This window comes from Mytilus edulis, chromosome 6 (assembly GCF_963676685.1).
Source record: "Mytilus edulis chromosome 6, xbMytEdul2.2, whole genome shotgun sequence".
NCBI lineage: Eukaryota > Metazoa > Mollusca > Bivalvia > Mytilida > Mytilidae > Mytilus > Mytilus edulis.
This window is the reverse complement of record NC_092349.1, coordinates 21989734-22012185: the sequence shown is the minus strand read 5'-3', so window position 1 is coordinate 22012185 and position 22452 is coordinate 21989734. Positions and strand designations below refer to the sequence as shown.

Sequence of the window (22452 nt, the reverse complement as noted above, 5' to 3'; positions counted from 1 at the left end):
GTTATTGTGAGTTCAAATGGTATTAAGTCATTGTTACTCTATGGAAGCACATTCATCACAAACTAAAAGCCATAAGTTTTGTTTTGTTTGAGTTTTGTTAGTCACAGAAAACAACTTTTCAATTAGTTTTATATGATAAAGCACAATGTTTAAACTATTTCTATTTTTTGAGATCGCCCCCTTCATTTAAAATATCTTACTATAAATCGTAGTCGGACGCGGGTTGGCACTTATTGTAAATCTCTAATATGTGGTCACTCAAGATACAAAAATTACAAATAATTTTAATCCTCAAATCTCCGTTTCAGGCTTCATATGTATATAAAAAAAGAAAAGATACATATCATAATGTGAGATATGTTTACTGAATTAGGCGTACATAATTATGTAGACGATTCTGATTTCGCAGATGTTCAAGGGTTTATACATTGTCTTGAAGTTTCAAAAAACTGATAAATTACCATTATGTCATATCAATGATATCAATGTATAAAGTATATTTATCCGAAAACAAAGTATATATTAACCTTGGATGGTTAATGATTTGGTAAGGGTAAAAATTAACTATATACACACAAAAATCTAGGAGACAATTAATCACAAAACACATTATTAATGTTATGTTAATAAATATTAATACAGGATAGTGAAAAAAATTATAATTCATATTGTGTTCACGAAAAGCTCTAAATGTATTTCTTTAGTTAAATAAAGGAAACAGTAGTATATCGCTGTTCCAAATTCATCAGTCGATTGAGGGCAAACAAATCCGGTTACAAACTATAAGCAAGAGAAACAGATCAACACATCAATTATAAGAGGGAAACAACGAAACAACAAAAACACTGAAGTGCAACCAAATCAAACGACAATGCATCACCCATAGAAACGAACTTTAAGATAACAACTGCCATTTTCCTGACATGGTACTGGACATGTTAAGAAAACATGGTGGGTAGAACCTGCTTTGTGGCTAGCCAATACTCGTACTTTTATGCGTTGTTAAATATACAACTAAATTGACAACATTACATGACAGGAATAACAGGAATACAGTACAAATACATGCCAAAACATTCATGAAATAGGTACATTTCGATATGCTAAGAACAGAATATCAACGAACACATACAACAACATAGAACAAGATACAAAACAGCACAATATAACCACGAGCTGTCTGTCACACGACTGTATCAACGCCACAGATGTGACGTCACAAATAAATTTCTAAAAATCGGATTTTAATCCAGTTCTTAGTCGGTGATCAGTTCTTCGTTCGATCTCAATAAGAAAATTTGACGACTATCTTCCAGCTCTAGATTCGTGTGGTCTCCAAATTCAACTACAATGACACTTAAATCGAAGCCATCTTTGGGATTTGAAATTGTCTTTTGTTTTTTTAAATCATTGAAATCATTTTTTATAATTCCTTCTAGTGTTTTGGCACTTTCAGTAACTTCATTAAAAAACTTTATTTCATTCGCAAATTTACTTATATTTCCAAGTTTATGCTTCTCTACGCTACAATTGCATTTTGAGCATCCTATACTTTCTTTTCTTTCTTTTCTTTCTTTTCTTTCTTTTCTTTCTTTTCTTTCTTTTCTTTGTTGTTCCGTTTCTTTGAACTTGTTGCATTTTTGTAATTCGTATTTGTGCACCCCGCAGTTCATGTGACATACTTGTGTGCATTTGCAAAGGAGGCTAAGTATGGTGTTACTACCTGTTTGTAGAGTATACGCATTTTCATATTTTGCATATTTGCAGTTAGAATTACACGAGCGTTGACTTTGAACCAGAAAGAAAACCTTGTCTTCTTGTATATTTTCAATTTTCTTTTCAATTTTTTCTTTGTATGAAGTGACTTTTGCCTTAGTTATTTCTAGTTTCTGAATATTCTCATCGATTTTTCTCTGCAGCAAGTGTACATTTAATACATTGTTCACGGGCTGTTTAATGGATTGTTCCAATTCCTCGAAAACAGTAACAAAGCTGTTTTGCTTGTATCGGCTTAGACATACATTTATTTGTCGCGGATAAGTACCGTCCACGTTTGAACTCATTCCAGAATTGTGAAATGGGATTGAAAACATACTTTTGGGATCATGAAAACCTTGAGCATTGTCCACACATGTATTAAAGACGTTCACAAACTTTGCCAGATTTTTCCCACATGTTAAAGGGATCAAATTTTTCATGACAAAACAAAAGGAGTTCAGTGATGTTATTTCATGACTTTCAAGATCAGTCGAAAGTATATCAACGTTTTCAATCGCAATAGTTGAATTCACACCAACTATGTTCAACGTGTACAAAATTCGGCTTTTGTCCGTCGGAAAAACTTTCAAAATTGTGACAGATGTTTTTTCATCGTTTTCCTGCAAAAAAAACCCACAATAATTCTTATCATCATTTTAGTTGAACAATATACAAAAATGTATTTTATACGTATTAAAATGAAACCATTTATTAAGATTTTATATAAAATGCGTCCGTATTCACATAGAAAATCAATTTCGATGCTTTTTTTCTTTAATCTGAAGAATCAAATATGTAACTAACATTATATGTATTAAAAATAGCTATATATCACTTTTATCTTGGTGTGAACTGTTATTCTACAGCCTAAATAAAAGTAGATTTAAGTTAAAAATCAATAAATGTTAATCTCAACTGATCCATCATTTGACCTTTACTTGATGTATTTACCAATGAGAATCTGTAGTCATCCTCAGCTGAGACACCAAAAATAAAATTCATAATCCCATCTATGACAGCATTTGTATGTGATTCATCTGGTCCATAGATTAAGATCGTCTTTTCTTCAGTGTTGTCATCATTCCTTGATTTGCCTGTGATTCAAGTAGATCGTGAAATTAAAAAAAAAAAGACAGGAATATACAAAAAGGTGGTATTATTGTCAATTAGACAGCAATATACAAAAGTTCAAACAAATCAGCAATTACATGCAACTGTACGACCTTACAAATTAAGAAAAAAAAACATACTTAGTTATCTACTATATAAAACCTAGAAATACAAAATATGAAACAATTCAATCAAAATCAAAACTTAAGGCCTAATTTATAACAAAAAAATTTACGAAAATCAAATGTGATTGACATGACCAACCGCAATGGACTGGTCCACAATTGTTTTCGCCTTCGTACTTTATTTGGCCTTTTAAACGTTTTTGAAATCGAGCGTCATTGATGAGTCTTTTGTAGACAAAACGCGCGTCTGTAGTAAATACAAAATGTAATCCTAGTATCTATTATGAATATATTGAATGCTACATATGAAAAAATCATCTTTATATAAATAGACAAGTGGCCTATATGATAGCTTCAATAAATCATATTTAAATGGATCAATATCGTATGTAAACCCCCAATGCCTCTTCCTATATTACTGGATCCAGTCCCTTAATATTGTTTCAGCTAGAAGTAAATTATACCTGACAAAACAGAAATGTGACATCCTGCAGGTTAAATTTAAGTTATTGTTTACATTGGCGACAATGGTAGCCTTTTTGGGTTCTGCGTTTACATTATAAAAGATCCGTTGATAAAACTGTCAAATGTTGATCCATCAACAACTATGGATGTGAATGAAATTGCATATATTGTCGCATCTTTTCTTTTTTTAAAGAAAATAACATTTTTTAAGGGTACTCAACGATTTCGGAATTGTCCAAATAGTATGAATGCAGATCACTGCTTGATTAATTTTGCACAGAAAATGTTGCATGTCAAAATTTTCTCCAAATTTCTCGCTATTTCTACATCAATGACCAACACTCATTTTTCACTATTTCAATTCGGTTTTCTTTTAACCAGGTCACCGGTACTTTGTTTTACTTCTGCTTATCATGACGGGTATACCATCTACGTGGCGCCATTCACCTTTAATTACTTCCTGTTAACCAGCAGTAGGAAATAATCATTGTCCGCAAAAGTTCATAGACTCTTCTTTTTAATATGCATTTACCACAATGAAACCATTTTTGTCAACCTATATGATACCAAAAGGGTCAAGCGAGTTTGCATTACTACGTGTCCGTCTTCGTCGTTGATCGTTAACCTTAATACCATAACAACCCATTTATAATCTAAAAAAAATCAGATTGATATTAACTATCATAAACTAATCAAAGAACCTGTTAACGGCTTAAATTTAGTGAGCCATATTTCTAAAAGATTTGTGTTTTGTAATCATGTACGCTCAAGTAAAATATAAAAAAGAAAGAACGGCCGGCAATTTCCTAAATTATGCTTACCTTATGTATTGATGGGGAATACAATTCGTAGAATTTGAAAAATTCGAGGTTAGTAGTTAATTTATAAGTTACCTTACCATATTCTTTTTTTACTATTTTGCCGAATTTTCCAATATAAATGGATTCTGAAGGATGTTCCCACACCAACTTTCGTCTCTGGTTAATTTCGTCTGACTTTTCCTCTATATCTTCCTCAGCCGATTTTAACGTCGTAATGGAAATTGGTGTTTCTTTGCAAGGCCAAAGGTTTCGATCAGAGTCAATGTGTAGAACTTTAAACTCATAGTCAGTGTTTGGTTTTAAACCTGTTATCGTACACTTACAATCTTTGGTTATCAATGTTGAAGGATTGTAATTTACTTCATAGACCTGACATACTTTTTGGGAATCTGTGCATTTTAAGACGACGCTACCTTCAGTTACTGAATCTTTGGAAATGACAAAATGATCCGTTCCACACATTGATCTGTAAGACAAGAACAATTGTCTTCTTTGAACATGTTTTAACACATAATAAACAAACTTGTAACTTAGAAATACTAGAATACGTTTGTTTCCAGTTCACCGTTAAAGACAGTAAAGAAATTGACAAGATAAATAATTCACATCACATCTGTAGCATTGCAAAAATGTTTGTTTCGTATATATTGAACATTCTGCAGCATAGGTTCTGGGTAATTTTTTTTTAACATAATAGAGAATAATAACTAAAGAAATTACGAAAAGTAAAAAAGAAGGCAAACCAATACATATATTACAATAAAAAGGGGCTTACATACATATAACAAAAAATAATAGACAAATCATAAAGAATAAAGAATCATGTTCTGAAATAGTAACAATATCATATTTACATTATAATGTCTTGTCTATCTGCTAGCTTTGATTCCTAAAAGAAACTTAATTATCCCCTACTTTATGTGAAAATATATATATATGACATACACAATGAAGTCAATAATTAGGGCATTTTACCTTTGCGGAGGAAAGACCATTATAATTTGAATTTTTTATGACTTCGTTTCACTTAATTATTTTTGATTAACTAAACGTTTTGCAATATTTTTGGTTGAACAACCTTTCAAATTTGTTCTGATTTTTTTATTCCGTCAAACTAGCATTTTACTTTTGCTTCGTACCATGACAGTTAAAATTTTGATATGTTTTTACAGAAAAGTTGAGTTTTGCCCATTGATCCTGGTTAATTGGAAAATATTCTTTGAAAGTTATTTCCTATTACACATTTTTTTTAGTGAGTGTCCCCCCACACACAGTAACCTTAACCGGAGCATATATTTACCCAAACCACATTTTTAGATCATTTGTTCCATCCATAGTCTACTTTGCTCAATTTGAATCGAATCGCTTGTGGGATTTGAAGAAGGTATCTCCTACATCAACCAGGCAGAATACTGATTTATTACAAAAACTTGCATTCTACCACTTTGATCTATTTTTAGCCATGTCGGCAATTTTGACAATTTCTTTTAAACTACAAAACCGAATGAAGATTCTGGACAAATTCTATAACATATGGCCCAGTCTAGTTATATTAACAGGTTTAAGATGTCCTGTATCAATTCAATGATATACCAGTTGATGTCGTGTTTTATATGTCAAAACATTAATTCGTATGGGCGCAATTATCTATTGGTTTTCAATAAAGTCTATAATTTCAATAATACAACCTTTTGAGTGTTTTTTCATTTCTTTTACCATTCTGTATTCGTGCTCTAAATTCTTTATAAAGAAACAATGTGGTAACACCAACAGAAATTGATACTGATATGACCTGAAATATATTCAAGCTTGCGTTTAATTCACATATTGTAAAGAAAACCAACACAAACCAAACATCTTCCTTAAAATCATGTAGCATTTTGTAAGGAATATTAAAGCATGTATAGGATGGAGAGTTGTCTCATTGACACTCATACCACATCTTTCTATATCTACATAGATCCATTAATTTCGGTTAAATTTCGTCGCAGTATTGACGTTGAACCGATTGGCAGTAAAACTGATATATTTTATTAATCACTTTAATAACGACCAAAACCAAATACTTTAAACAAAAAAGGGCATTACTACAGTAACGTGTTTTAGGATTTTTTTCTCTCAGCAAAGTGAATGATTCTGTAAAAATTGTGGCTTAAAGATATGCTTAACAGTACAAAGGAAACGTTTATTATCTCTAGTTTAATTAACTATATCCTGTTTAACGATTTGTACTAATTTGAGACCTCTATTGAAGCAAAACTATAGTTTTTTCTAATGATGGTACAACTCTTCAACCAGACATGCAAAAGCAGTCTGGACTACCAAAACTGTGAGAAAAGTAAAGACACAAAAATACTGAACTCTGAGAAAAATTCAAAAGTTATCAAAGAAATCTTCAAACTCATGATTGAAAAGTAGTTATATATTACATGTTTATGTGGTCCATTCGAAAACTTAACTGACATCATCCCGAGTTCTGTTTTCCTCACAGAAAAAGTGAGAATCTATATTGAATTAGAACTTCCACTTAATTTGTACATGCATGAGCAACGCAACGGATGTGTAACAAGTTGTATGTATTTTTTCGGATCACTTGGTGTTGTTCGTTTTGTTCGTTCTTTAGTTTTCATGCAAAGTTTTTATAAACTGTTGTTATGTCTCTTGTCGTTTCCCGTTCATTATAATAGCGTTGTCTGTTTGCCTTCGATTCATGTTTCATTCCTTTGATATCGTCCGTCTTACTTTTAACCTTTCTTTATTTGGACCCATAAAAAAATCAAAGAACAATGTCCTGCACACTGGTCAAACTTAACCATTATGGGGAAATCCAATATTGTTTGTTTATGAATAAAGTATGCTTAATTTGTTTTATAAACGTTTAACGAGGCATATTGAATTAAACTGCAATCCTTCATGCAAATTCAAATTGAACAACGCATATCCCTATAATTGTCATTAAGTACGGACACATTTTGTATATCTGTCGTAAAGGTAATAAGTTTGAAAATAACAAGTTGATCAAAATATGAGACGTCATGCAATCATCAATCTCAAACCAACTGAGATATGTAGCCTACATAAGCCGATATCAATTGGAAGTTAACCAGGAATAGAAATATTTGTTTACGACAATGTTTGCATGTCACTAATAATACAATATTTCGCAACTAATTGAGAAGAAACCTCTCAATTTAAACTAGGTTAGTGCCGCTCAAGCTGCAGTTTGCTAGGTTTTCTACTATAGTATAGTATGGTGCCTAGGTTTTTTTTCAGGCCAATTTCTGATAAAATTAAGTAATTCGTGGACGATAAATATTTGTCGGTCAATGTTTATATGTTTTCTTTCTAATTAATTTTGTTTTTCAAGGAAATTCACTGTTATTTCGCGATTACCTCACGAATAAAGGAGCAAGTTGATCCGACGGTCACAAAGGATTCCGAATGTTTAAAGATTTGTATATAATTATAAATGCTTGGTAAAATCTAAATACGATTAAGTTGTGTAACATTTTCGTTTTTTCCTGTTTCTCAACCATTTTGTGAAAAGTCTTAAATCATTTGGGGTTTTCTGCGCTGTGTTGTCGTTTTCTAACAAATTTCCCAAAAAACACGAAGTTGCATGGGATGAACGTCACGGACATTAACGGTGATAATGTGATAACATTTCGGAAGCAGTGAATGAAGGTTCGTTTATCAGACCGCCTAGGAATTCTTATGTCAACAAACATAGTAATCCTTTCATAGCCTTCTGAATTTTTTGAATGTTTTTGAACTGTTATATTCAAGTAATATTATATACAAGTATATGATAAAAGATAATATTACCACCTTAAAATTTATTAATGCAGTATCATACCTTGACCGTAGTTGAATCCATAATATCTTATTCTAAATTTAAGCGAAATGACATATGAATTTATACGATTTTGCAATAGCATTGTTCCAATAATACATGTTCAATTATCGAAAGCAAATTTACAGATCTAACATTGTTGGGTTGATGTTTAGACGAGTTGTATATACATTATGTACACAGCCATGTATCACCATCATTGATGGCGATCCGATGTATACATCTGTTGTAGGGTTGTCACTGACTCAGACGTACTCATGAATATAATTATTTTCTGTGACTGTATCTTACATTAATTTGTAGGATCCTTTACTATAGATAATTTAGCTGATCTGTAACAATAACATCTTCATGCCTTATATATCATGTACTGTAGTACGCCGCTAGATTAAAACTGACGTGGAAAGGTAACACATGCCCACCGAAAGCTCTTTTTTTGAGAGCCCAGGTGGTCGTGTGGTCTAGCGGGACGGCTGCAGTGCAGGCGATTTGGTGTCACGATATCACAGTAGCATGGGTTCGAATCCCGGCGAGGGAAGAACCAAAAATTTGCGAAAGCAAATTTACAGATCTAACATTGTTGGGTTGATGTTTAGACGAGTTGTATATATATATATATATATGAGTTGTATATAAATATATATATATATATATATATTTAATAAACAGACAATATCTTAAAGTGTTTAAATTTGTGTTTATTTTTTATAAAGTATTTGTCAACCTAGTTTGCAACAATATATATGTCACTCACATTAGTTGATCGTATACGTATTAAAAGTTGGGCAAAATATCAAAAAGAAATCCTTTCATAATCTTTGGCGAGATACCAGCTATTGATTCCAGGAAATAGGGCTTTTATTTACCATATGTGGTTATAGATTGACTTTTTGATATGATTCACTAGATTTCCATTTAAAATCAGGTCATATTAACAATAATTGAACATGTATTATTGGAACAATGCTATTTCAAAATCGTATAAATTCATATGTCATTTCGCTTAAATTTAGAATAAGATATTATGGATTCAACTACGGTCAAGGTATGATACTGCATTAATAAATTTTAAGGTGGTAATATTATCTTTTATCATATACTTGTATATAATATTACTTGAATATAACAGTTCAAAAACATTCAAAAAATTCAGAAGGCTATGAAAGGATTACTATGTTTGTTGACATAAGAATTCCTAGGCGGTCTGATAAACGAACCTTCATTCACTGCTTCCGAAATGGTATCACATTATCACCGTTAATGTCCGTGACGTTCATCCCATGCAACTTCGTGTTTTTCGGGAAATTTGTTAGAAAACGACAACACAGCGCAGAAAACCCCAAATGATTTAAGACTTTTCACAAAATGGTTGAGAAACAGGAAAAAACGATAATGTTACACAACTTAATCGTATTTAGATTTTACCAAGCATTTATAATTACATACAAATCTTTAAACATTAATCTTAAACATTCGGAATCCTTTGTGACCGTCGGATCAACTTGCTCCTTTATTCGTGAGGTAATCGCGAAATAACAGTGAATTTCCTTGAAAAACAAAATTAATTAGAAAGAAAACATATAAACATTGACCGACAAATATTTATCGTCCACGAATTACTTAATTTTATCAGATATTGGCCTGAAAAAAAAACCTAGGCACCATACTATACTATAGTAGAAAACCTAGCAAACTGCAGCTTGAGCGGCACTAACCTAGTTTAAATTGAGAGGTTTCTTCTCAATTAGTTGCGAAATATTGTATTATTAGTGACATGCAAACATTGTCGTAAACAAATATTTCTATTCCTGGTTAACTTCCAATTGATATCGGCTTATGTAGGCTACATATCTCAGTTGGTTTGAGATTGATGATTGCATGACGTCTCATATTTTGATCAACTTGTTATTTTCAAACTTATTACCTTTACGACAGATATACAAAATGTGTCCGTACTTAATGACAATTATAGGGATATGCGTTGTTCAATTTGAATTTGCATGAAGGATTGCAGTTTAATTCAATATGCCTCGTTAAACGTTTATAAAACAAATTAAGCATACTTTATTCATAAACAAACAATATTGGATTTCCCCATAATGGTTAAGTTTGACCAGTGTGCAGGACATTGTTCTTTGATTTTTTTATGGGTCCAAATAAAGAAAGGTTAAAAGTAAGACGGACGATATCAAAGGAATGAAACATGAATCGAAGGCAAACAGACAACGCTATTATAATGAACGGAAAACGACAAGAGACATAACAACAGTTTATAAAAACTTTGCATGAAAACTAAAGAACGAACAAAACGAACAACACCAAGTGATCCGAAAAAATACATACAACTTGTTACACATCCGTTGCGTTGCTCATGTATGTACAAATTAAGTGGAAGTTCTAATTCAATATAGATTCTCACTTTTTCTGTGAGGAAAACAGAACTCGGGATGATGTCAGTTAAGTTTTCGAATGGACCACATAAACATGTAATATATAACTACTTTTCAATCATGAGTTTGAAGATTTCTTTGATAACTTTTAAATTTTTCTCAGAGTTCAGTATTTTTGTGTCTTTACTTTTTCTCACAGTTTTGGTAGTCCAGACTGCTTTTGCATGTCTGGTTGAAGAGTTGTACCATCATTAGAAAAAACTATAGTTTTGCTTCAATAGAGGTCTCAAATTAGTACAAATCGTTAAACAGGATATAGTTAATTAAACTAGAGATAATAAACGTTTCCTTTGTACTGTTAAGCATATCTTTAAGCCACAATTTTTACAGAATCATTCACTTTGCTGAGAGAAAAAAATCCTAAAACACGTTACTGTAGTAATGCCCTTTTTTGTTTAAAGTATTTGGTTTTGGTCGTTATTAAAGTGATTAATAAAATATATCAGTTTTACTGCCAATCGGTTCAACGTCAATACTGCGACGAAATTTAACCGAAATTAATGGATCTATGTAGATATAGAAAGATGTGGTATGAGTGTCAATGAGACAACTCTCCATCCTATACATGCTTTAATATTCCTTACAAAATGCTACATGATATTAAGGAAGATGTTTGGTTTGTGTTGGTTTTCTTTACAATATGTGAATTAAACGCAAGCTTGAATGTATTTCAGGTCATATTGATTTCCAAATGTCGCTTAAAAAAATCGTGCTATTTAGAAAAAAATCGATATGTTCAAAAATCTCATGTAAGTCAGATATCAAATTGATCTAAACATTGAAAAGAAGTATGCATTCAAGCATAGTAGTTCGATGAGGATCAATCATGATTTGATAAAAAAAAAATAATACCAAATGTGTGTTGCGTTTCTTAAGTCCTTCAGTATAGAACAAGGACAAATTAGCTAGAATTAAGTTGGCATTATTATACCATTTCAATATAATCAATTAACTCTAATTATTCATTTCAAATTCCTCTCAGAAACTCCTTCATACAGTTGGGATCAGCTCTAATTTCTCTTAGAACTATCAGAATAAATTGTCATAAATTTGTTGAAAATGTGTTTTATTGTTGACCTCTCAGATGCAGTAATAGAGTAAAAGGTAATAATCTGTTCTCTAGGTTGGAAACATGTTAGAATTACTGTCCAAATTCTTTTCTACGGTAGAACATTTCTAAACGACCGTTTATCAATGTATTGTATAAATATAGATTCTACCACTGAATTGAGTGTAATACGATATTTATCCACTCGAGACAGTTAAATTTTCAAATTTAAAACGCGAGGCTCGCCGAGCGTTTTAAATATTTAAAATTTAACTGTCGAGAGTGGATAAATATCGTATTACACGAGATTTGGTGGTGGAATCTGTTTCTCTAATGATTTTCAATCAATACGCAAGCAAACTTATTGCTTCTTTGCGACTGATCTGCAAAAAGATGTGTTCTTTCTATGTGACGTCATCAGGCATGGTCGCCTTTTTTCATGCCGTCACAATAGGAAATTCATAGGAAAAAAAGACTATTCGATGTCATAATCGGATTTTAACCAATGAAGAACTGAGAACAAACGAACCACACGTTGATTAATTTTTTTTTATACAATGGGTGCAGAAAGGGATAAATTGACGAAGAATTAGAGAAATCCTATAATACAACCTTTCGTCGGTCTTTTCACCAATTGTTTCCGTCCGTGACCATAGTTCAAGTACTTTGTGAAGAAATAGTGTAGCTAAACCAAACAATGTTATTGATACTGATATCTCCTACAATATATTTAAAAAACAAACTTAAATTAATGATAAAGTACAATTTGTTATCATATGTACCAGACTTATAATTTGCTACGCCGGACTAGATATTCGTCTTTATAAGACTAATCAGTAACACTCAGATCATAAAAAGTTAGAAAGCCAAACACGCATTAAGTTGAAGAGGATGGAGGACCCAAAATTCCAAACATTTGTGCAAAATATGGCTATGTAATCTTTGCCTGGGATAAGGCAATCCTATGTAGGCCTTAATAATTCATACTTCTGCAATCAGCAGATTTATAAAAAAAATGACCATATATTTGATATTCATGTGAACACTGAGGTGCAGACTACTAGACCGGTGAAACGTCCACCAGCTGTGGCATCAACTCAGTGGTGTCAATAGTTATCAAAGGTACGTGGCTTCTAATTTGAAAAGTCAGACATTCATCAAAACGGTCAAAATATCCATCATTGAAAATAGAGATACTTTAGACTTATATGAAAATATGCATGTCTACATGAACTGTTTAATGTTGGTACAAAAACCCCTTAACAATCGCAATTGATCCTATTGGCAGTAAAATTGTCACATTTCTTTGAATCAAGTCTTTTAATGACATATATAATTTATATACATTCTAGACATCATATAGACAGGAGCCCTTCCTGTGGTCTCCGATGTTAATAACGTGTCGTAAATAATTCAAGCATTATTGCACATACATTGTATGTGGTGTTCCATAAATGATATGATTTACATGCAAAAAAAAAAAAAAAAAAAAAAAAAATAAGGACATCACGAACACATGAACTAGCGAGGCAATACATTATTATTTCCTAAAAAATGCTCGCAATTACTGATTATCTAGAAGAAATATTCGTAACCTGCTTCAGAATAATCAAGATATTGACTTTTGTATAGAAGGTTAGTATTCTAAAATATTACTCAGAGCAATTGACAATATTCTATCCATCCCCTTAAATAAAAACACAAAAAATACAAGTTAACCTACAAACAAAAAACCACCAATCGATCATATAAAATTTAAGATGGAAATGGGGAGTATGTCAAAGAAACAACAACCAGGACAAGGAGCAGATAACAGCCGAATGCCACAATAGGTCTTCAATAAGAAAATACCTCACCCGGAGATGGACCTAAACTGGTTACTAAATACAAATATACACCAAAATCAAACTGCTTACACAAATTTTCCCTAATCCACCAACAACAACAAAGATTTAAAAAAAAAAATTATGTTCTAAAAAACGCCTTCTTAATTTGTAACATAATATAATCGTATTTTTACCTAAAAAATACTTATTCAGTTACCTACCTTCACTTTTGTTGAATCCATACCTGTATTCATAAAGGTACCAGCATAAAATAAGATTTGATCATATTTCGTACACAGCTTTTGCACGAACAAATAATGTGTTATTATGATCGGTTATTTAAATGAAAAATCAACCTGTTAAACCAGTCATTTGATAGGAGTGATTTATTGTTAACCAAATATGGAAATTTAAAAAGACCATTTCTCGGAATTGATTAAAAGCCTATAGATTACCAAAAAATATCAAAAGGATTTGAAATTGATAAGCTACTAAATATTAAACATATGAGGTCATGTATTGTGAAATTTGTAAGTGTGTTACAAATCAAGGACAACAACGAACACAACACAAAATAAGCATAAAATCTTTACAATTTATTGTATGAGTAATGTTACCAGATTCATTTCCATGTTATCGTAAAAAAAAGTTACAAATCAGTATCATTTTAGTTATATCAATAATTTGCTTTAGAGTAAATGTCATTACTTTGGAATATTTGGCTATAAGTGTTACTGATGAAGATAAATACAGAAAGAGCTTCCGACACCTGAAGTTTTGTTTTCATTTTTTCCCGCGACACATTTAGAAAATAGTTTATCAAAATATACTTTTTCACTTTCGATATCATAGCATTTAACAAAACATGATTGACTTTAATCAGCCAATTTTCAGAAATAATTCAAGCATTATTGCACATACATTGTATGTGGTGTTCCATAAATGGAATGATTTACATGCAAAAAAAAAAAAATAAAAAAAAATAAGGGCAGCACGAACACATGAACTAGCGAGGCAATACATTATTATTTGCTAACAAATGCTCTCAATTACTGATTATCTAGAAGAAATATTTGTAAGCTGCTTCAGAATAATCAAGATATTGACTTTTGTATAGAAGGTTAGTATTCTAAAATATTACTCAGAGCAATTGACAATATTCTATCAATCCCCTTGAATAAAAACAAAAAATACAAGTTAACCTACAAACAAAAAACCACCAATCGATCATATAAAATTTAAGATGGAAATGGGGAGTATGTCAAAGAAACAACAACCAGGACAAGGAGCAGATAACAGGCGAATGCCACAATAAGTCTTCAATAAGAAAATACCTCACCCGGAGATGGACCTAAACTGGTTACTAAATACAAATATACACTAAAATCAAACTGCTTACACAAATTTTCCCTAATCCACCAACAACAACAAAGATTTAAAAAAAAGTTATGTTCTAAAAAACGCCTTCTTAATTTGTAACATAATATAATCGTATTTTTACCTAAAAAATACTTATTCAGTTACCTACCTTCACTTTTGTTGAATCCATACCTGTATTCATAAAGGTACCAGCATAAAATGAGATTTGATCATATTTCGTACACAGCTTTTGCACGAACAAATAATTTGTTATTATGATCTGTTATTTAAATGAAAAATTTAGTTATATCAATAATTTGCTTTAGAGTAAATGTCAGTACTTTGGAATATTTGGCTATAAGTGTTACTGATGAAGATAAATACAGAAAGAGCATCCTGAAGTTTTGTTTTCATTTTTTCCCGCGACACATTTAGAAAATAGTTTATCAAAATATACTTTTTCACTTTCGATATCATAGCATTTAACAAAACATGATTGACTTAAATCAGCCAATTTTCAGGCTTACTCATTCGTACTATCATGTAAACTGACTATAATATTAACTAGTAAATTATACTGATGATTGTTTCATATCTGTTAAGAAAAAGCTACTCTTATTTGATAACAAATGGATACATAACATTCTTTATTCTTGAGTAACAATTTTGATAGTTTATTTACAGAAAAAAAAAAGGACCAGAAAACAGGTCATTTACGGATATCAGCATGTTAATGACCGATGGGGTGTGGTTTCACTGATAAGAGAGATGTCGCTTTGAAAAACATTTTCCGGTTTTCAATTTCCTATCGAAGTTGTATAATAGTTTACCATATGTTTTCGTTAATTATAAAATTATAGAAAAGTTGATTTTGTATTCATTTACTGAAAGTTTGCTCTGTAATGAATGGGAGCGCCTATAGTTTTCACTTTGACTGATGGACTTCATTCTTTCCTATATGACTTATAAAATAACTCAAGTTAGCTTTGAACAATTTGATTTTATGAGAATTTTCAAAACATGTTTTCTCAATGTAATAACCATAATAGTTACTGAAGAACTGGTCATTATCGTGATACATGGACTGCTCGTAGGACAGTGGTATTGACTGCGACAGTGATAAATACCTCGCCTACGGAAACAAAATGCTTACACAAAAACCGTAAAAATCTCAGGTGATCTGCAAGTGTAATCATAACCATCTACAAAATACATATATATCAAAATCAAGGAAAAGATGACATATCTGTCGGATCTGTTTTCATCTGTACCAATATTCCATAACGGTCAACTATATCTTGATTGTGTCAGGTGAACTAACGACGGATTGATTCCTATTTTATCATTCAAATAAATTTCTTTTCAGAATAGATAGTGAAGTTATTGCATATATTAAATAAACTCATCATAGATGTACGTATTCAATATGCAGGCGCTCCAGGAATGTTACTATAAAGAAATAGAAAGATCATAAATGGTTAGTTAAAATCACTCTAGATATGACGTAATCATACATCTTTTCTACATTTTCAAAAGTTCACACACATAGAAAGCTCTGGATGTATACGAATAGAACAGTAGAACAGATGTGTGAGAGAAACGACCCTGAAGTTCAGACAAATCTATTTTTGGTCAACTTTACTTGAGGGATTTGAATTATAATGTTTCTTTATAATCTAGAAATTTATGAATGGATATATTTAGAGAGATATGTTACAAATTATGTCAGTACCAAAGTACTGGCTACTAAGCTGATGATACCTTTGGGGAATGAAAGTCCACCAGCAGAGGTATCGATCCAGCTCTGTTTAAAGAAAGAAAACAACTCTTAATAAAGGTCCAAAACAGAAATGTGTTTCAAAGAAAACAGTTTGACATGTTTTTAGTGTTATTCTGACTGCATTCAAGACACTATGTCATTAAATCATTTAAAATTAACAGATTATATCAGTGTGAGTATGTTTACAAAAAAGAGGGACAGGCTACGCACATAAAAAAACTCCAAATTTAATCCAAAACGAGCCTTTTCCCTGACAATCTGACATTTTCTACATATTTGTTTCACACATATATCATACTTATTATATGGCATGTTTACTTTCAATTGATATGGTCTAATAAATAACATTATACGGACTCATTAGTACCATCCGACCTTCAGTAACAGAATTAACCCTTTTTAATATGGAATGTTGAATTAGCATGAATGTTAAAAAGAAGTATGATAACGTATTGACACTAAATCCAGTAGATGTGTACTGATTGATAGTTAAGTCTTGAATGCATGATTTTTTTAGTTGTTATTTGCTTTGATATAACTGTCAGTAACTGCTAGTATGAGTACTATAAGATATTTATTAGTTAACATTTAAATTTGGTGTTGCTAACAAGTAAAAATTTTTTTTAACTAATTTTGATAGTTCGTTCTTGTGATGTACTGTTGTACCACTTTTCAAGTTTAGGGGAGGGTTGGGATTCCGCTAACATGTTTAACCCCGCCACATTCTGCATGTTTGTGTCTGTCCAATGTCAGGAGTGTTTGGATCCCGTTAACAAGTTATTCCCGCCAAAGTCTCTATGTAGGTACCTGTCCAAATTCAAATGCCTGTAATTCAGTGATTGCCGTTTGTCACTGTGTTAATTACATGAGTGTCTTTGCTTTTGTTGTACATTAACTAGGTCGTCATTTTTTTATTATTAATATTGTTTTAAATTTGTTTTTTCGTGGCTTGATTATGCTTTATTGGCTTTGCTCATTTTTGAAGCCATACGGTGAACTACAGTTGTCAATTTATGTGTCATTTTGTCTGTGGTGAAGAGTTATCATCCAATATCTTCCTTTTTTATATATATGATCGTAAAAAAAATTACAGGATTTGGAAAGTAACATTTTCAAAAGGATGTTTCGTTTGAAAATCAAAACTGAGTGGGACACCACGGCGAGAAGGAGGAGAGAAAACTTTTGGATCCACCAACTCCAGAATTTAGAACCTGATGGTCTAAACGAAAAAGACGATAAAAGATACAGGAAAGATAAAGTATGATTTAATACACAGCATCGTCCTTTTTATCCTGTAAGATTTCTGTCTTAGAAATGTAACAAACTTTAATTTAGCCCATTTATAGTTTCTAAGTATTTATAAACGTAGTTAAATAGAAATTCACGACATCTGATCTCTTCTTAATACCACTATTAGTGCACTTTTTCTTTACACTCGACTGCATAACAATAAAACAACTATTCTATATTTACACTACAAGGTTTTTAAATAGTCATTTATATTGAAACTAGTCACAAGTTCTGGTCTGGTTTTAAATCGGATACCTTAACATTTATACACAATTATCACATGTTATGTTTATTTTTTTTGTTTTTGACCGAAATAAAAACATGTGGTATATTTGTCAACGGGATTGTTTATCTAACAGAAATCAAATGACTAAGATAAACTGAATTGTAGGTCCCCGTTATATATCTATTAAAGGCCCTGATATGACAAAATATAAAACATTTCAGAAACAAAAATGCATTAAAATAGATGCAATCGGGTAACCATCCACTTAAATGAAATTGCTATTAACAAATTTCGTCCGAATATTTTTTTCCTCTATATATACCTGCATTATTATTGCTCAATCCCCGACACTGAACGTCAGCAATGTCTCATACCAACAAAACCAGTAATATATTGTGTAATGTCGGTCTCTAGTAAGTTTTTTATAACTTATTTATCAGTGTATTTAACTAGTTCCTTAACTGCTAACGAAAATGGCCCCAAACACCGATCAATTACTTAAAACATTAGACCTTTCAATTCTTAATTTTTAAATTTTAACACAAACTTATCTTGCAGAATTCACCTTTTTTGATCATATATAGGTATTCATATGCAGTAAATGAATCTCATTAGAAGTAGAATTGTTCATGTATCCACGTACTTTTATTGTTAAACTAAGAAAACACCCGTCTAAACTAATTGTGTTTAATGTCTCTTCAAAACGCGTGTATGACATGGAACATAACATAATAAGGAATCATAATTATCATCCAAACATTCTGTAAGATATTGAAGTCTTTTTTTCAATAAAATGTATGTTAAAAAGTATTGAAGGATAAAGATTGCAAAAATCATTTTGTTCCACAGCATTCTAAATTTGTATGTTTTGTGAATAATACAGAGAAGTGAATATTTATTGTAAATTAATTCCAGCCTCTTTTGTGTTTATCTTATTATTTTGTTTAATGTATAAAGAGTTTGCAAAGTTCCTAGTTTATACATAAAATATGATTCAGTTAACAGTTGAATCGTAGCTGATGTAGAATTTACAAATGACATTTCATTTTTTAATCATACATAATTTGCAATTGATAAACAGAACGTGTTTGACTTTAATGACAATTTTCTTTTCAACGTGTATTGTCTTGTCTTACAAATGTTAAAAACTTTACATTTTAGCCCATTCATAGTTTCTTGTTATTCAAATAGATTTAAGTAGAATTGTAAGACATATTATTTTTTTCTTTTTAATTCAGTTTAAGCAATCAATTTATTACTGGTAAACTCCTCCATATACACAAAGATTCTGTTTGGAAATTTTGTTGTACTAATCCAGAAAGACTAAGTATTTCGATAATAATTCCATGTATTTTAATACAACAAGGATAGTGACATATGTGTCTCTATAAATAGATATAAGAACGAGTGCCATCGAGACAACTCTCCAACCAAGTCACAATTTGTAAAAGTAAACAATTATAGGTCATGATGCATGGACTCCGTATACAATATTGTATAATTCGTTAGTTTTTTAGTCTTTCTCAATAGATGTATATAAAAATATAGCCATCTATTGAAAAAATAGCTCAGTAGAATGTTATAGTAAAAATGAAGGACATTTATGACACAGGTACAATGCTAGATATTAGGTTTGTTTCAAGTCTTTTCCGTATATCAGAACATAGCATTTGATTGAACATTATAAGAAGTTGAAAAAAGCATTAACCCTATATATCTATGTAAATTTCGCGCCAAAATTTACGTCTTCTTTTATAAATAACGAAATAACAAAAATGTTGAACCCACATTTTAATTTCAAGTTTCACAAACAAATGTAAAAGGGTGTCAAATGTACAAAAAAAAACCACTAACACATTGAAAAACAACAATAATGCAACGTTTCGGTATTGACAAGATTAAAGAAACATTGTTTGAAGAATTACAAAGTATCGATTACTTTCACTCATAATTTTTGTTAGTTTTGTATCATATCATTATGTGAGCTGCATTGATCCGATAGATATTCATACAAAGGGAGATAATCGAATAATGGTTTTTGTAATATTTAGTAAGATACACATCACAGCCATGGCGTTGTCTGTTTATTTACGATCTATGAGTTTCAATGTCCCTCTGGTATCTTTCGCCCCTCCTTCATGACAATATTTTTCTTTACGACTTATAAATTGTATTCCTTTTAACGTTTCTGTGCAGATAATGATTTAAATAAAAGGATTCTAAATCTTACAACTAGACACAATATATTGAAACCAAACAAAAAACTACCAGACAAAAAAAAAACAAAAAAAAACAAATATAGGACTGTTAATCTGTTGTTTATCGATTTTTGCTTTCCAGAAAGCTTAAAGAAAATTTGAAAGGCAGATATACTGCCACGAAGAATCAAGTGGCTTGTGTGCATATATCGGGTGTTATTCATAGTGTACTTTCTAAGGATTCCATAAATGGCCTAAAATGTAAATTAAAAATTTGAATAATATTAAAAATGTGTGTTATAGCTAGAAAATTGCAATGATTATGATGAAATTATTTTTTGATAAACTTTAAGATTATTTTTTTTCGACATTATATCATATTTGTTCAGCTCATATTAGACGGTAGAAAGAGTTGTAGCTAGAATTTAAGCCAGATTCTTAGTAAAAAAGGAAGACAACCAGTTAATAAATCGTGTATACTAGTATATATTTAGGTATCTAGTATAAAGATGGGAAATCTTTATCGTCCTTTTTCTGTTCATACATATACAAAAATGAGATAATTTAAGACTGGTCATTTTCAATTGTTTCACGAAAGATGTCAGGTTATTAATAGGATTTTGACATTTGATGCATACTTAAAAACAGAGGAAGGAGATACATAAGAAATATTAAAAATCATAAATCAAAGACAATCTGACAAAGCCTTACCCTCATACCCACTAAATAACCGAATGATAAATACTAAGGTATAAAACACGATAGATCACCCCTAGTTTTTGGTGGGGTTCGTGTTGTTTATTCTTTAGTTTTCTATGTTGTGTCATGTGTACTATTGTTTTTCTGTTTGTCTTTTTCATTTTTAGCCATGGCGTTGTCAGTTTGTTTTAGATTTATGAGTTTGACTGTCCCTTTGGTATCTTTCGTCCCTCTTTTACTTCAGAACGGGATTGTGGATACAATATTTAGGACACATCCGACGCTACAGACGCCACCTGTCAAACATATATACCATAACGGTCAATCAACTCGTAATGTTGTCCATACAATTTCCAAAGGAATGAGTAAAACTTAACCAGTTGGATTGGTCATTTTCATATCTTCCTTAAAACCACAACAATCTATCGAAAATCTTGATGGGAAATACAAGCTCTGAAATAATTTACCAGCAGAGAGATACATATGTACTACGGGCGTCTGAAATGGAACGTCCCAAGTTGGTAATCCAAGATCATATTTTGGTCGTTATATTTTGTGTCAATCGACCCTCATTCTCTATTTTCCAGATGTAAGATTTGAGGCAGAACTTAAAATATCTGTTGTATCTATTATTTCATAATGCGATACACATTGTCACTTAACTTTAAATCAATCAGTAATAGTACACCTCTTTATGGACAGTAATTTTCAATGATAAAGCTAGATTTCTTTCATTATTTTAAGAGGCTTCCATATGACAGATTGATTAATCAAGGACCACCGTTGTTTCCCTGAGCATGCTAAATGTAACAATTATGCTGTCATTTGAAAAATCAAGATTCTTGTTTATGTTAGTTTCACTGAATAGTTTGTTTTAATCAAATTAGTTTTGTATTCAGAATATTGATAACATGTCCCTTAAACAAGAAAATTGTATCTATGTTGGTCATTATTTTTGTTTTGAATCGAAGTAAGACCGTTTTTATATGTGTTGATTGATTGTTGGTGTTTAACCCTCCTATTAAGTGCCAATTTTGGGCTTTTTTGACTGCCCGGAGAAAACCACCGACCTTCGATATTGAAACTGACAACCCTGGTCAATTTAGATTGGAATCGAGTGCATTTACACGAGCGGGGTTCGAACTCACAGCCCTGATTATAGTAGTTACTAACTAGACCACTCGGCCACCGAGGCCCCTCATTTCTATGTGTGGTAGGGATAATGTTTGTCTATAAAATATGAATTTAACGAACTAGTCAAGAATTTGAGCAGACCTGATCGTATGTAATATCTTTTATTTCAAGTTTAATTGGATAAATACAATCAACATAGTCAATAAACTTAAATACAAGCATCGGTGAAAGTGTGATGTATGTATTATTTCAACATGTTCAATTATTTTTATTTACTATATATTCACTTTTATAAAAACTAATAAAACAA

At 31.2% G+C, this 22452-nt stretch overlaps 1 protein-coding gene across 4 annotated transcripts; it reads right to left on the bottom strand.

The window, feature by feature from the left end:
• Positions 1-581: 581 nt before the first annotated feature.
• Positions 582-15082, bottom strand: LOC139527351 (uncharacterized). 4 transcript variants are annotated; one of them, XM_071322737.1, is made up of 6 exons: positions 13678-13820; positions 12243-12349; positions 5968-6071; positions 4357-4745; positions 2710-2852; positions 582-2378 (listed from the first exon to the last, which is right to left on the bottom strand). In XM_071322737.1, the coding sequence occupies exons 4-6, from the start codon at positions 4739-4741 to the stop codon at positions 1257-1259; spliced, it is 1650 nt and encodes a 549-aa protein (XP_071178838.1). In that variant the 5' UTR covers positions 4742-4745; positions 5968-6071; positions 12243-12349; positions 13678-13820; the 3' UTR covers positions 582-1256. The 4 variants fall into 4 exon arrangements, with proteins under 4 accessions (XP_071178838.1, XP_071178840.1, XP_071178837.1 ...); XM_071322739.1 differs by having other exon boundaries at positions 13701-13755; XM_071322736.1 differs by lacking the exons at positions 5968-6071; positions 13678-13820 and adding an exon at positions 14985-15082.
• Positions 15083-22452: the final 7370 nt, after the last annotated feature.